General features: G+C 43.9%; 1 protein-coding gene across 1 annotated transcript in view; it reads left to right on the top strand.

Annotated features, from left to right (window-relative positions):
- Positions 1 to 1,517: 1,517 nt before the first annotated feature.
- SYTL2 (synaptotagmin like 2) overlaps positions 1,518 to 15,283 on the top strand; it is a 66,070-nt gene continuing 52,304 nt past the window's right edge. The window contains exon 1 of the mRNA XM_054164842.1: positions 1,518 to 1,618. Within this exon, the coding sequence (XP_054020817.1) occupies positions 1,518 to 1,618 (101 nt within the window). The remainder of the gene's footprint in view (positions 1,619 to 15,283) is intronic.

Genomic DNA, 15,283 nt, shown 5'->3' with positions numbered 1-15,283 from the left:
CTTATAAACATAGACGTTTTTGTTACAGAAGGAACATGAAGTCCTGCAGGAAGAGACATTGTACCAATTTGTAAACACACTCCCTAGTCTTGACTTGGAGCACAAAAATTCCTCTAACATTTATAGCCTCCTCTCAGCTCACTGCAGCAAATTGTTGCAATTGGTAGGGTTCTGATTATTTCCTCAGGGGTTTTCCTTAGGGCTGCCTTTCTGATCCCCTGGAAGGGGAAAGGAGTCTGAAGACTCGGAGTAGGAAGACAGGTGTGAAGGGCAAGGCACACAGTTTGGTAGGAGTGCAGTGGGGTCCAAAAGTTCGATGACTTTTCCTAATGGAATGGGTCTTTTGTTGGATTGGTGACTTGACGAAAAAAATGGTGTCCTGGAAATGTGCTAACATGTAAACCAGCCTGGCAAGCTCATGAGCTTTAGCATGACTGGTTGGGTGTGGTTTGGTGGTTTGTGTTGGGTTGTTTTGTTGTTGTTGTTTGTTTGTTTTTAAAGTCATCTGTTCATGGCATTCAGACAATCTTTCTTTACATAAACAAAATCCAACTAAAATCCAACTTCTAGCCCTTGCCAAGTGAGTTCATGGTCTTGATCTAAATTGGTGCTGACAGAAGGTGAATACCATCGACGTACAATGGGCTACCTCACTCTGTCCACTGCTTTGCTATGAATCAGAGCTGCAAGTAGCAGTGAATTTTTTCTTCTGAGACACTTAACTCTTGTCTATCTCTGTATGAAAGACAGACACAGATTTCTTGTGTGCTCTTGAATATAATGTCAACTTGTGACTGCACTGTTGTTTTAAACTTTAAATTAATGTGGTAAGTATTCATGGCTTATTTTCATGGTTGGGTTTTTTCTTTCCACTTCCCTCTACTCCAAATTGTTATGCTGATTTAAGGAACAACTCAAAATGCACTTACTTTAAAATGTTGTCATTTGAATGACATTTGGTTCTGTGTGCTAGAGTGAGAGTTGTCATATTGGAAATGAACATATTTTCATGGCCCCCTTGTTTAGGAGGCCTGTAAAACAGGTTTGACTCTAACTGTTTGAACTTCACAAAGTAGTTCAATCACACTGAAAAACTTGTTTCTTTTAATTAAAACTGCATATATAATCTATTTCCCTGAAATTACAGGCTGTTCTTGCTTGTCTCTTTTTAGGGTATGTTTTGTTTGTTCTTGAACTCTGGATGTGCTGGGTCACTGAACTGTTACTCCAGGAAGCAGAGCTGAGAAAACAATCTGAGAAGACACTCGTGCCATGGCAAGAAGGAATGCAATGCTTTCCCCAAAGTCTCTCCTCTAGAGAAGCATGCACATACCATACTGCTAAAAAAGCAATATTTGGGGCTCTTTAAACCACTGACTGTAACCTGGCCCAACCTTCTCAGAACCTGCTGGAAAAGACTTATCTTTTTCTGTATATTTAAAGCAGACTACAAGAACCTCCTCAGCAGGATTTAAGAACTTTCTGGGCACTTTGCCAACCTCTACACGCATGACAAGATGCTTGACTTAAGCTTCCTAACGCAGGAGGAACAAGAGGCAATAATGAAGGTACTGCAACGGGATGCAGAGCTTAAAAGAACTGAAGAAGAAAGAGTCAGGTAAGGGATCTAGTGCCCTGGGTTGTCCTGGGAGGGCCTACACAGTTCCCATACTGAGTTACTCACAGCGTAGGAGTAAATAAAAACAGTTGTTGTTGAGGGCCCCATTTGTAGGCCCCCACTGTATTATGTAGTTTGGAGACTTTTGTTTTTACTCTGCATGAGATTTAGCATAGTCTCTGAATGAAATGCCTGTGACCGTTTTAGGCTGTGGCTTTAAGAAAAGGGACAGTTACTGGAACACTCTGGCTGAATGTTTTGGTATTAAAATGAAAACAAGATATTCTAAACTAATTTCATTGGTAGATAGGTAGAATGCAGCTTTTAAGTTTTAGTTCAGTTTGAATCTCAGTCAGTTCAGCTCTGTCTGTCTTTTTCAGCCTGTCTGTTTCAGTCTCTGAACAACAGCTGTGCAGGACAGATAAGGAACTAATTCTTGCATACGCTTTGAGCTAACAGAATTTCCTCCTTAATAATTACCTTTTTCTCTCTCTCTAACCCTTTTTGTGAAAAAAGGGAGGTAGGGGGAGAAAGGGGAGATGGGGAGGGGGGAACCCTCCTGGCTGGAGGAGGGAAAGTTTTTTTTGCTGTATGTTTCTGTACATATTGTAAGTACTGTATATTGTGTATATAATCATCTGCATTTCACCGTGCTTGTAAACATAGCTTATATTCATTTCTGCTTCTCTGACTGAGTTAGCTGTGGTTTCTTTGTGTGTGTGGGAGAACCGAACTTTCTCTCACCACCACAATGCCTCTACCACACAAATGGTATATTACTGGCTAAACGGCTGTTGATTTGGACCCTTAAAATTCCCTAAGGAACCACACATGTCTGGTGTGCATCTGGCTAGATTTCCTCAGATGAGATTGAGTTTGCAAGTATCAAAATCTCTGCAAACTGAACCAATGTGTAGTAAGTTGGGTGATTTGATTCCTAGAGTGAGGTCAAACATAAGCAGGTAGGTGTCCAGGCAACTGGCTGCAGAGAGTCCTAGAGCCTGGCACTTGAAATGGAGGGTAGTGGAGACAACACCTGCATTAGATGTGAGCAGATCAACTATCTGCTTAACCTAGTAGCTGAATTGAAGGAGGAAGTTACTAGACTTAGGACTGTAAGGGAATGTGAAAGGGAGTTGAACTTGAGTAACCAGGTTCTGCAGGCTCCCTTAGCAGAGGCAGGTGGCCCAAAAAGCAGTGGGGAATGGGTACAGGTCCCTCTTAGAAGACGTAAAGTGAAACCCCTATGCCTCCTCTCACCTTCCCTGCTGCCCTTGCAAAACAAATATGGGGCACTGGAAGTTGAGGGTGAAGTGATTCTGATGGCAGAAGACAACACCATCTGAGGTGTTGCCTAAGGCAAAACAGCCTACTCCCAACATCAGGACTTTTTCCCTGAAAAAAAAGAGGAGGGTTATTGTTATTGGTGATTCCCTCCTGAGGGGAACGGAGGGCCCCATATGTCAGCTAGATCCTTCCCACAGGGAAGTCTGCTGCCTCCCTGGGGCCCAGGTCAGGGATGTTACCAGAAGGCTGCCTAGTCTGGTACAGCCCTCTGATTACTATCCCTTAATAGTTATGCAGTTAGGGAATGATGGTGTTGCAACCTGAGCTCCCAAGGCAATCAAAAAGGACTTCAAGGCTCTAGGAGAACTGTTTGAGGGGTCATGGTTACAGATAATTTTTTCATCAATACCCTTAGTTGCAGGAAGGAATATGGAAAGGAACAGGAAAGCAGGTGTAATTAACAAGTGGCTCAGAGGCTGGTGCTACCAAAAGAATTTTGGGGTTTTTGATCTTGGGGAACTTTCTGTGGCACCAGGTCTGCTAGCAACAGATGGAGTACATCTGTCCCAGAGGAGGAGAAAGATCTTAGCACATGAGAATGGCCTATCCCCCAAAAGGAAAAAGGTTCTAGGAAGGGAGTTGGCAGGTCTCCTTGACAGGGCTTTAAACTAGATTCAGAGGGGGAAGGGGCTGAAACCAGTCCCCCCAGACAGGAGACTGGGGCTGGTAAGCTGGAGTCAGGGGTGAAACCAACAGCCCAGCTGAAGTTCATGTACACTAATGTACAAACATGGGTAACAAACAAGAGGAGCTGGAAGCCTTGTTGCAGCAGGAAAGTTATGATGTAGTTGCCATCACAGAAACGTGGTGGGATGACTCACATGACTGGAGCGCTGCAATTGATGGCTACAGGCTCTTCAGGAGAGACAGAAGGGTTGGAGGGGTAGCCCTGCACATCAGGAAGGCTCTAGATGCCATGGAACTAGAGATCAGAGATGATCAGGTTGAGTGCCTGTGGGTCAAAATTAGTGGGAAGACCAACAAGGCAGACATCCTGGTTGGAGTCTGTTATAGACCACCCAACCAGGATGAAGGAGTTAATGAATTATTCTAGAGGCTGTCTCAAGATCACCAGACCTTGTTCTCATGGGCGATTTTAACCTGCCTGATATCTGCCGGGAACTTAACACAGCAGAGAGGAGGCAGTCTAGAAGGTTTTTAGAGTGCATGGAGGACAGCTTCTTATCCCAGCTGCTGTGTGAGCCTACCAGCGGTAAGGCTTTGCTTGACGTTCTTTGTACCAATACAGAAGGGCTGGTGGGAGATGTGGTGGTTGGAGGCTGTCTGGGGTCCAGTGACCATGAGATAATTGAGTTTTCAATATGCACTCAAGCTAAGAGGGGCAGCAACAAAGCCTCTACTCTGGACTTCCAGAGGGCAGACTTCAGGTTACTTAAGGAACTAACTCAGAAGGTAACTTGGGAAACAGCCTTTAAAAACAAAGGGGTCCAGGAGGGCTGCATCTACTTCAAGAAAGAACTCCTGAAGGCGCAGGAACAGGCTGTGCCAATGTGCCAGAAGATGAGCCACTGGGGCAGACGGCCAGCCTGGATGGGTGATGAGCTTCTGGGTGAATTAAGGGATAAAAAGACGGTGTATCATCTTTGGATGGAAAGTGAGGCAACCCATGGAATGTCTAAGGATGTTGCTAGGTCATGCAGGAAAACAATTAGAGAGCCAAAAGGCCATCTAGAGGTTAGACTGGCCTCTGCTCTGAAGGACAACAAAAAATCCTTCTACAAATATATTAATGGCAAGAGGAGGTGCAAGGACAACCTCCACTCCTTGGTGGACACAGAGGGGAACATAGTAACAAAAGATGAGGAAAAGGCAGAGGTACTTAACACCTTCTTTGCCTCAAATTTTAATAGCAGGATAGGTTGTCTTCCTGACAACTGGCCTCCTGAGCTGGCAGATGGAGTCAGGGAGCTGTCTAGTTCCCCTGTGATCCAGGAGGAAGTAGTTAAGAGACCTGCTTATCCACTTGGATCCCCACAAGTCCATGGGACCAGATGGGATCCATCCTAGGGTGCTGAGAGAGCTGGCAGATACATAGAATACACCAGGTTGGAAGAGACCTTCAAGATCATCGCATCCAACCCATCAACCAATCCAACACCGCCCAAACAACTAACCCATGGCACCAAGCACCCCATCAAGTCTTCTCCTGAAAACCTCCAATGATGGTGACTCCACCACCTCCCCAGGCAGCCCATTCCAATGGGCAATCACTCTTTCTGTATAGAACTTTTTTCTAACATCCATCCTGAACCTCCCCTGGCGCAGCCTGAGACTGTGTCCTCTTGTTCTGGTACTGCTTGCCTGGGAGAAGAGACCAACATCCGTCTGTCTACAACCTCCCTTCAGGTAGTTGTAGAGAGTAATAAGGTCACCCCTGAGTCTCCTCTTCTCCAGGCTACGCAACCCCAGCTCCCTCAGCCTCTCCTCGTAGGGCTTATGTTCCAAACCCCTCACCAACTTCGTTGCCCTTCTCTGGACTCGTTCCAGCAAGTCAACCTCCTTCCTAAACTGAGGAGCCCAGAACTGGACACAGTACTCGAGGTGCGGCCTAACCAGTGCAGTGTACAGGGGCAGAATGACCTCCCTGCTCCTGCTGGCCACACTGTTCCTGATGCAGGCCAGGATGCCATTGGCCCTCTTAGCTGCCTGGGCACACTGCAGGCTCATGTTCAGTCTACCATCGATGAGCTGGCCAAGCTGTTCTCCATCATTTTCCTCCAGTCCTGGCTCACCAGTGAGGTCCCAGAAGACTGGAAACTGGCCCGTGTGATCCCCATCCACAAGAAGGGTTGGATGGAAGAACCTGGAAACTACAGGCCAGTCAGCCTGACCTCAGTGCCAGGCAAGATTATGGAACAGGTCATCTTGATTGCAATCACACAGCACTTACAGGATGGCCAAGGGATCAGGCCCAGCCAGCATGGTTTCAGGAAGGGCAGGTCCTGCCTGACCAACCTGATCTCCTTCTATGACCAGATGATCCTTCTGGTGGATGTGGGGAAGGCTGTGGATGTAGTCTGCCTGGACTTCAGCAAGGCCTTTTATACTGTCCCCCACAGCAAACTCCTGGCCGAACTGTCAGCCCGTGGCTTGGACAGGAGCACTCTGCACTGGGTTAGGAACTGGCTGGAGGGCTGAGCCCAGAGAGTGGTGGTGAATGGTGCCACATCCAGCTGGCAGCCAGTCACTAGTGGTGTCCCCCAGGGATCAGTGCTGGGCCCCATGCTCTTTAACATCTTTATTGATGACCTGGATGAGGATATTGAGTCCATCATCAGTAAGTTTGCAGATGACACCAAGGTGGGGGCAGGTGTTGCTCTGTTAGAGGGTGGGAGAGCTCTGCAAAGGGACCTTCTCAGGCTGGACAGATGGGCAGAGTCCAACAGCATGAGATTCAACATGTCTAAGTTCTACACATTGGCCACAATAACTCCATGCAGTGCTACAGGCTGGGGTCAGAGTGGCTGGAGAGCAGCCAGGCATAAAGGGACCTGGGGGTAGTAGTTGATAGTAGGCTGAACATGAGCCTGCAGTGTTCCCAGGTGGCCCAGAAGGCCAATGGCATCCTGGCCTGTATCAGGAGCGGTGTGGCCAGCAGGAGCAGGGAGGTCATTCTGCCCCTGGACTCAGCACTGGTTAGGCCACACCTTGAGTCCTGTGTCCAGTTGTGGGCCCGTCAATGTAGGAAAAATGTTGACTTGCTGGAACAAGTCCAGAGAAGGGCAACAAAGCTGATGAGAGATCTGGAACACAAGCCCTATGAGGAGAAGCTGAGGGAGCTGGGGTTGCTTAGCCTAGAGAAGAGGAGGCTCAGGGTGTGACCTTATTGCTGTCTACAACTACCTAAAGGGTGGTTGTAGCCAAGTGGGGGTTGGTCTCTTCTCCCAGGCAACCATCACCAGCACAAGAGGACACAGTCTCAAACTGTGCCAGGGGAGATTTAGGCTGGATGTTAGGAAGAAGTTCTTCACAGAAAGAGTGATTTGCCATTGGAATGGGCTGCCCAGGGAGGTGGTGGAGTCACCATCACTGGAGGTGTTTAGGAAGAGACTTGATGGGGTGCTTGGTGCCATGGTTTAGTTGATTAGGTGGTGTTGGATGATAGGTTGGACTTGATGATCTCAAAGGTCTTTTCTAACCTGGTCTATTCTGTTCTGTTCTATAAGGAGTACTAGCACCCCAAACAAGCCTGTATGGATGCAGTCAACAATATATGCTTGAATAAAGGTATACCTCAGATGTGAAGCATTGAAGCTGCAGGCTATGCTCCATTGCCAAGAGGAGTCCTTGCAATCCATGGCTGAATCAGCATAAGCCACAGTTGCATAGTGGTTTCAGCTAATAGAGATAGCTGCCTGCTATTTTGGTAGTTATCCTTTTTTTCAATGTGAAGGGAAGGATGTAACACAAATAAATGTTTACAGATCTTCTGTAGGATTCTTTCTCATTGCAATCTTCCTCATGAAGACATATTTCCTATTTAATTTTTTTGAAATTATTCCTAGCCTGATGCATCTGTGATACGTCTCTTCTGCTGAGGAATACTCTTGACAAATGCCCTCTGTGTCGGCAGGCGTACCCTATCCTGTAAATGAAACAGCAGCCTGCCACTTGAAGTCCTTTGGTCAGCATGTTGAGTTATTCCTCTTGCTCTTTTCAGTCCACAGGCAAACCAGTAGCTTTTGCTGCTTGGAAAGGCTTCTTCTCTCAAGACACTGGCTTTGCTGAAAACTGAAGGTGAAATCATTACAGGCAACATTCCTTTTTTCCCCTTTCCTTTTTCTCCCCACTATTTTAATTCAGCTTGAGGAGAAGATACTTTCACCACATCGTTTTGTGTCTTGCTTTGAAAAGCAGAAAACAGACTCTGCTGTAACAGAGTTGACTTTTTTTTTTTATACTGCAGGCAGACAAACACAAGCTTCAGTCGTGGAATGGTGCATCAGTGCCAGGTCTGAAAGAGCTCAGGGAAAGTAATTGTAGATTTGAGTTTGAAAACAGTATCTGGGAAAAGGAATCCTTCCTGGAACAGAAAATCCAAAAACCCCCTCTCAGTCATAGTCTGAAAGAGTTGTCAACAAGTATTTTTGTCTCAATAACTTTGTAATTCTAGTTCAACAGAGTGTGGTGGAAAATGTGAGGGACTGAAGGTTGTAGCAGCCTGTAATCAGCATGTTTGTTTCTACAATGAAATGTCTCTTCTGGTTTTTGAATATTATAACTTCTGAGAAGCTGGAAGCTTACATCTGAAACTCATTTTTCGGTATACATGTGGCACATGGATCTTGCATATTAAAACACTACCTGCATTATATCTCCAGCCAAGGAGATGCAATATATTTTAGAGTTCTACAGCCTTGCAGACTAGAAAGATCCCAAGAGCTGTGATCAAATGTCATCACACAAACATCTCACACTGACAAAGTGTTGTTTGTATGTGTATATAACGGAAGCCTTTTAATGTGATCTCTTTCCCTTTAGAATAAATTCTGAGCTTTAAAAGGTGTTCTAATTATGCCATGTTCATGGACTGTGGACACACTGGTAATGTGACAAAATCCTCTTTGAGCAACTTCCTAGTGGAATTTTACAAATCACCTGATCACCCTTTGCTGCTAACAGGAAGAACTTCTATACAGAAGTTTTAGGAAGAAGTTCTACACAGAGAGAATGATTGCCCATTGGAATGGTCTGCCCGTGGAGGTGGTGGAGTCGCCATCATTGGAGGTGTTCAGGAGGAGACTTGATGGGGTGCTTCGTGCCATGGGTTAGTTGTTTAGGTGGTGTTGAATTGGTTGATGGGTTGGACGCGATGATCTTGAAGGTCTCTTCCAACCTGGTTTATTCTATTGTATTCCATTGTAAAAGCTCTTACTATTGCTTATCTGTGATAAAGCTGTGCTTATTAGACTAGCCCAGCAGCCTGAAGTCTTTGAGTGCTGCAATAAGTTCTTGCCCTGTCCTGAGGTTCCTTTTTTGTTGATCTGAATCAGGCTCATCGATTTAAGAACCGCATGGTTTTGTGTACAGTGTCCCAAAGGAAAGTGCATATGGTAAGTTTTCTTCTGATGGGCAAAAGGGTGATGAAATTTCAGATGATAAGAGGATGTGATGCAAGGAAATACATCCTATTTTATTCCTAGTGCAGGAAGATTCCTCTCTTTGCTCCATCATCCCAGGAGCTGCTGCTAGCCCCTGAATGGCATGTTGCTGAGAAGGGGAAAACTGATAGGAAATGGAAGAGCTGAGGGACAACTTGTCTGGACTAGAAGCTATTTTTCAGCATACTACATATTGATTTTGGTTTTTTCCTTCCTTCTTGTCTAGGAATCTCTGGTATAGCCTGCTCCAGATGAGTTTGGCTGTCGAATTGAATTTCCTAACTGTTTTGTAGTTCAGAATTAACAGAGTTTCAGGCTCTTTCTGGAGACAGTAATATGGAACAGAACTTCAGTGCCTGTGAAGTTCTGGACTATATTTGGGTGACTGGCCCCTGGCACCAGTGTGTCTGAAGCAGAAAGCTGTTGTGGTCACCTTTGTGACAGGGTTCCCTGCTGTGGCTATTGACCCTTCCCAGCAGAACCTCCTGGAAATGTCTTTGGGCTATCTTTGGAATTGTTTGCTCACTGTGTAAACTGAAGGAGAGTGATGATAGAGGAAATTCTGATGTGGATTTGTTTGTGTGGTGGGTGGTGACTACCATGTGCCAAACCCTTTTAATACATACATTGGTGTGGCACTGGGGAAAAAAAAACACAAAACAAAACAAACAAAAAACCTCCAAACCCACAAAGCCCAAAACAACCCAAAAGCCCCAAAAACATAGGGGCTCTGATTCTACTGCATGCTACATACACTCAGTATTCAGTGGGAGTGCTTGGCTGTTGAAACCCTGGTGAAAATAGTGTTTTGATTCTGGTCAACTTAACAGATATCATTTAAAGTCACTTTTCAACACATTTTCTCTGTATCATAGGCTGTCAGAAGGAAAACTTTTTGTTTCTTAGGACGGGATATATTTAAGGTATTGAGGTGAGCTGAATATTTGTATTGGGGAATCAGACCACTGCAGTGTCAAAATGATATTCAATGACTTGCCAGAATACCTTTTGAAAATCTTCATAAAATCCTTTGCTGATAGATCCCACAAGGTGAGCTTAACAAAGACAAGGTTCCTGGTGGAGATGGTTTTGAACGTGGGTGCCGTTTAAAGGGCTGATGAAGATTGAGTTTAGAGATGCTGTCAAAGCTACCTTTCTGAAAATTACCTGTTTTTCCTACATGGCCCCCAGGGTATTTTTTCCAAAAGTTCTATCAACTTTCAAACTTTGTCCTCTGCATCCACTCAAACGATTGTAGCAGCTTGATAGTGTCTGCGTAGTTAGGCACCAATTGCAACTCCATAATTATGAAGTATCATTCTTTCTCATTGCCACTCAATACCTGAGGACTCATCAAAAGCTATATTTCTGCCAAAATATTAATTTTTACCAGTTCTTCATCTCCTTCTTTATAAACACCTTTTAACATTTTCACTACTTCATGATAAACATTTGGATATCTGTGAATGAATGAACGAAAAAATAACACAGGCTTACAGGCAAGGCAAAAGCACAGTATGCATCCATGTGCTCTGCATTCTCTTCTGAACAATAAACAGAATGGCACTTTGTGTCTGACTGAGGCCTCCTAGGCTGGCCATCATCCCTTCTGATCAACACTGCTTTTTCTTTCTGAAAGTTTGCTGAGAGTCTGGATCAGGAATGCCACAATATCTTTCTCTAAACATAGACCTAAGGATACGTTAAGATCCTGTCAGAGCAGCATGATTCCGAAGTTCTTCTCAGGGTTCTGACATTACCCTTAATGGATTCAAATTAGCAATAAGCAAAATACAATTAATAAGAAAATAAAATAAAAAAATTATTGTGGAAGTTGTTATTAAAACACATTTATAAACCCTTAACTTGCTTTGCAGCATGCTTAATTCTTGGGTCATGTATATGTGTTGACAAGGAGTTTGCTTACAATGGGAGCAAAGCTTTATAAACCGAAATAAAGTTTAACCTTAGTGCCTAGGTTGATTTATTGTAAAAGACTAAGAATTAAGTGTTTTGAACGGTTTCACTGAAAAATCAAACAGATAAGTCTTTGTACTGGGAATGCTGTTTGGCAGAACCTCTAAGTGAATGCACATACTCATACTTTCTAGCAACCTCTCTTCCCCAGATTATGTCATCCTGTACTGTTGTCCCGGCTGACTCTAATACCAAGGGTGTATTGTCCCAGGATAGCTGTCCCTTTGTTGTGAAGTTTTGTTATTCTCCATGGCAGATATACTTGGGTTGTATATGAAAAAAGGAGGATTGGGGAACCTCCATGGAAATAGCATGATAGAATGGTTTGCATTGGAAGGCACCTTTAAAGATAATTTAGTTCTAAGCCCTTGCCATGGGCAGGGACATCTCCTACCAGACCAGGGTGCTCAAGGTGTGATCCAGCCTGGCTTTGAACATTTCTAGGGTCAGAGCAACTTTAGGCAACCTGTTCCAGTGCCTTGATACCCTCATGGGGAAGAATTTAGTTGTAGTGTTTAATCTAAAACTAGCTTTTTCCAGTGTGAAGCTATTAGTCCTTGACCTGTCACTACATGCCTTTGTAAAATGTCCCTCCCCAGCTATCCTGTAGCCCCCTTCAAATAGTGGAAGGCTGCTACATCTCTAGAGCTTTCTCTTCTCCAGGCTGAACAAGCCCAACTTTCTCAGCCTCTGAAGATAGGAGACATGCTCCAGCCCCCAGATCATCTTTGTGGCCCTTTTTTAAAAGAAGCAAACTAAATGATGGAAGGCTGTTACAGAAACAAGTGGAAGCAAACAGAAGCCAAAGGCTGACAGACCGTGAAAGATTGCTACCTCCCATACTCGAACCTCAACAGCCTTGCTACAGATGTCCTGAATAGAATAAATCTGAGCCTTCATATAGGGGGAAAAAAAGTGCTTAAGTAAATGTACCTTTTCTGAATGCCTGCCTAGGGATTATCTAATGACATAATTTATAACATATTACTTGTAAAATCAAGCTTAATCCAAACTTAACAGTGCAGAATAAATGAGTGCTAACTGCAGGTGCCATAGTAGATAAACATACAGAGATGAAAGACTCCATCATCAGAATTCATATATAGTTTAAATGAAATTCGGGCACAACATGCAGTCCACCCTACATGTGGCCATCTGCTATGAGAGAGATGATGTATAGTAGAGTTAATCTGGTCACTGTGTTTCACAGACACTTGCTTAGCACAGAAGTTGGGATCATAGTTTTGTTTCTTGGTTCTGGTGGAGACTGTATTCCTTTGGACAGCAGAGCTGCCTCCTTTCTCTCCAAAATCAATTGACTTATATCACACCTGGCATGTGACTCCTTCATTCTAATGCTCAGGCATGGATGTGCCTGTTTCCCCTTCTGACTTCATAATAAATGTCAGTTTGTGTTAGTTATCAAGACTTGTGCTGACTGCAGCCTTGTTAGCTATTCAATGATCCAAAAGCAAGATGCTAGCTGAAATGCCCTTGCTTACTGCAGAGGGGGTTGGACTAGATGACCTTCAGAGGTCCCTTCCAACCCAGACCATTTTATGATTCTATTCTATGATTAATTCATCAGGGTATTGTTAGGTGACCTAGGCATAAAATGGAAGAATGCACATGACTATGAACAGAACTAGACAGACTTTTATCCTATCTAGATATGTGCAAACTAAAGAGGCATGCTCGTGCAAAGTGGAGTGTTCAAACAATTACTCCTTTTGCCTTGTAAAACTTCATTGAGATTGGGAACTGGCCATTGAGGACAGAAACATAAAAATCTAATCAGCAAGTCTGACACTTATAATGCCTGATGAAATGTCTTTTTACACCTGCACTTGTATGAGTGATACTACAAAAAGTTTATCTGGGCAGTGTTTGGAAGGTAACCCAGAACCTAAATCTTTTGTAATCTTTTTGTTGGTTTGGGGTTTGTTGTTCTGTTTGCAGCAAATAGAACTGAGGATAAATTCCTCAGAAGTGTCTCTCCTTCCACCTTCTTCACTCATTTGGCATTTCATTTGCAGGAGGGAGCTTTTGGAAATGAATTTGTAGATAGGGTGGTGATACCAGGCTTCAAAAAGCCTCTATTTTGCCACCTTTCTTGGGGCGCTTTTTTCATGGGTTCAGAACAGGGGATGTGAGAAGCTAATGAATTTGTCTCCTTGAGCCAAAGATTCAAATACTTCTTAGTTTGAAAAAAAAAATAATCCCAGAATGGACTAACACCACATAGGCTCTCTTGTCACATCTTGCAAACTCTGTGGTGGTTTGTAATGTGGACTATGAATAAGTGGGGTGCAGGGCAATGAATTAAGAGACACTGAGAAGAGGTGCAGCTGAGCAGTTTTAGGTACCAGTATGTATTGCTAGATGCCATTTAAAAAAAAGAAACAGAAGCCATGATCACTTCACACTAACATGCAATGAGCTACTAGCCTGCAAAGCACAAGATAACCATTATGCATTTGGTGATAGGAAGGTTGACAGGGACTGATTATATCAGAGCAGATTTCCTGCCTTACAGTGCTACCATGTGATTTAGCCCATTATCAGACAATTCAGAGCTGGGGAGAAATAGCCCAATTAGAATGTGTGTAAATTTTCTCTTTGCCTGCCTTGTGCCAGACAGTGTACTGCATGTACTTAGTGCCCTAATGGGATGAAAGATTTGTTGTCTTGCCATCAAAAATATTTAACCTAGACATAGTAGAAAAATCACATTAAGTAATGGGAAGGGGGAAGCCAGGCTTATTTTAAAGAGGATTTTAGAGTGAGTTCCTTTTACCTGTGTACCTTCATTTTCTTGAGTTTAATGTTCCTGTAGAAGAAACAAGCACTAGCTGTATTACAACTTTAGGCTGTTTCACTCTGAAAACTGTAACATAAGCTAACTGGCATTTTAACAGACCACTGAGGGACTCCAGAAGACATGCTTACATCTTGTATAAAACTGTTACTGCATTTTCTAGAATTGCAAGCTTGGCAACTGAGCCTGCAATCTGAACCTGTCTGGATGCCTACTAGTTCTTTGGTCCCCAAGAAGGAACAAAATGTAATGACAATTTGGTGAGCCTTTCTGCTGACTGGGTAGGTGGTACAGAATCAGCTGCTGGCTTTTAATCCTGTTGCGGTGTGCTGGGGTGCATATGTACCAGTGGAAAACCACGGTTGCAGTCTTTCACCATGATTCCCCTCAAAGTAAGCCAAAGTCTAAATCTAATGTTTAGCAGGGAAACAGGCCTACACAATGTAAGTAGCTTTAGGCTGGATATTAGGAAGTGTTTCTTCACTGAAAGGGTTATCAATCATTACAATAGTCTGCCCAGGGCAGTGATGGAATCACCCATCCCTGATGGAGTGTAAACAGTGTGTGGGCCTGGTGCTTATGAACATGGTTTAGTGGTGATTTTGCAGTGCTGGGTTGAAGATGATCTTGAATGTCTCTTCCTACCAAAGATACTCTGTGATTCAGTTTGATATTACTGCTAGGGCTTGCTCACTGCCACTTGAATTCTCAAGTGCTGCTATGTAAAAATTGCCATTCATAATCTCAGCAGTCGTTTTTGCAACAGGTCTGTGATGTGTCAGTGAACACAGGTTCTCAAAAGCATTTTTTTCCTGCCAAGATCTAGAACTAATTCTTTCTCTGGCAATAGAAATCTGCTGCTTTATTTGTGGTTGGTGTCCCTCAGCCGATGGGATTGAGAGACTAACTACCTCTCTTGAACAGGAAAGTAAGCCAAGCTAACAAAGGTCAAGCAATGCCAAGGTGAGAAGGTGAAAGTAATTTGTAAGCCAGCTGCTATGACCTTCTATCCCTTCTTACCATATAAACTCTATCAGGTGATTCATAGAGGAATACTGGGCGAATTGGGAGCACATGTGTATCTTTGTTAGCAAGCATAATTATCTCCAAAGCCTAGAAGGTCTGTTGAGCTGGTGATGTTAAGGTATGCTGATTCCTATAGGCAGCAAGCAGAGTGGGAAGCAAGGTCTCTGGCATTTGCTTCCAGCTGCATTGGCCATGGGTGTCATTTAATGAGTATAAAGCCATGGTGGATCCATGCCTCCATCTCTATCCTGCTTATGTTATGCTATTGAGTTATGGATCTGAGAGTCAAGCAGGTAGGAAAGCTGACACAGTTGAGAGGCCTGAGGTCCTGTCTGTTTCCACAGTGACTTACTGGTCTGAGCTGACTTGTAAAGT

The sequence above is a fragment of the Dryobates pubescens genome, chromosome 10 (assembly GCF_014839835.1).
Source record: "Dryobates pubescens isolate bDryPub1 chromosome 10, bDryPub1.pri, whole genome shotgun sequence".
NCBI lineage: Eukaryota > Metazoa > Chordata > Aves > Piciformes > Picidae > Dryobates > Dryobates pubescens.
Note: the sequence above shows the minus strand (reverse complement) of the source record. Positions and strands in the feature narration are given on the sequence as shown.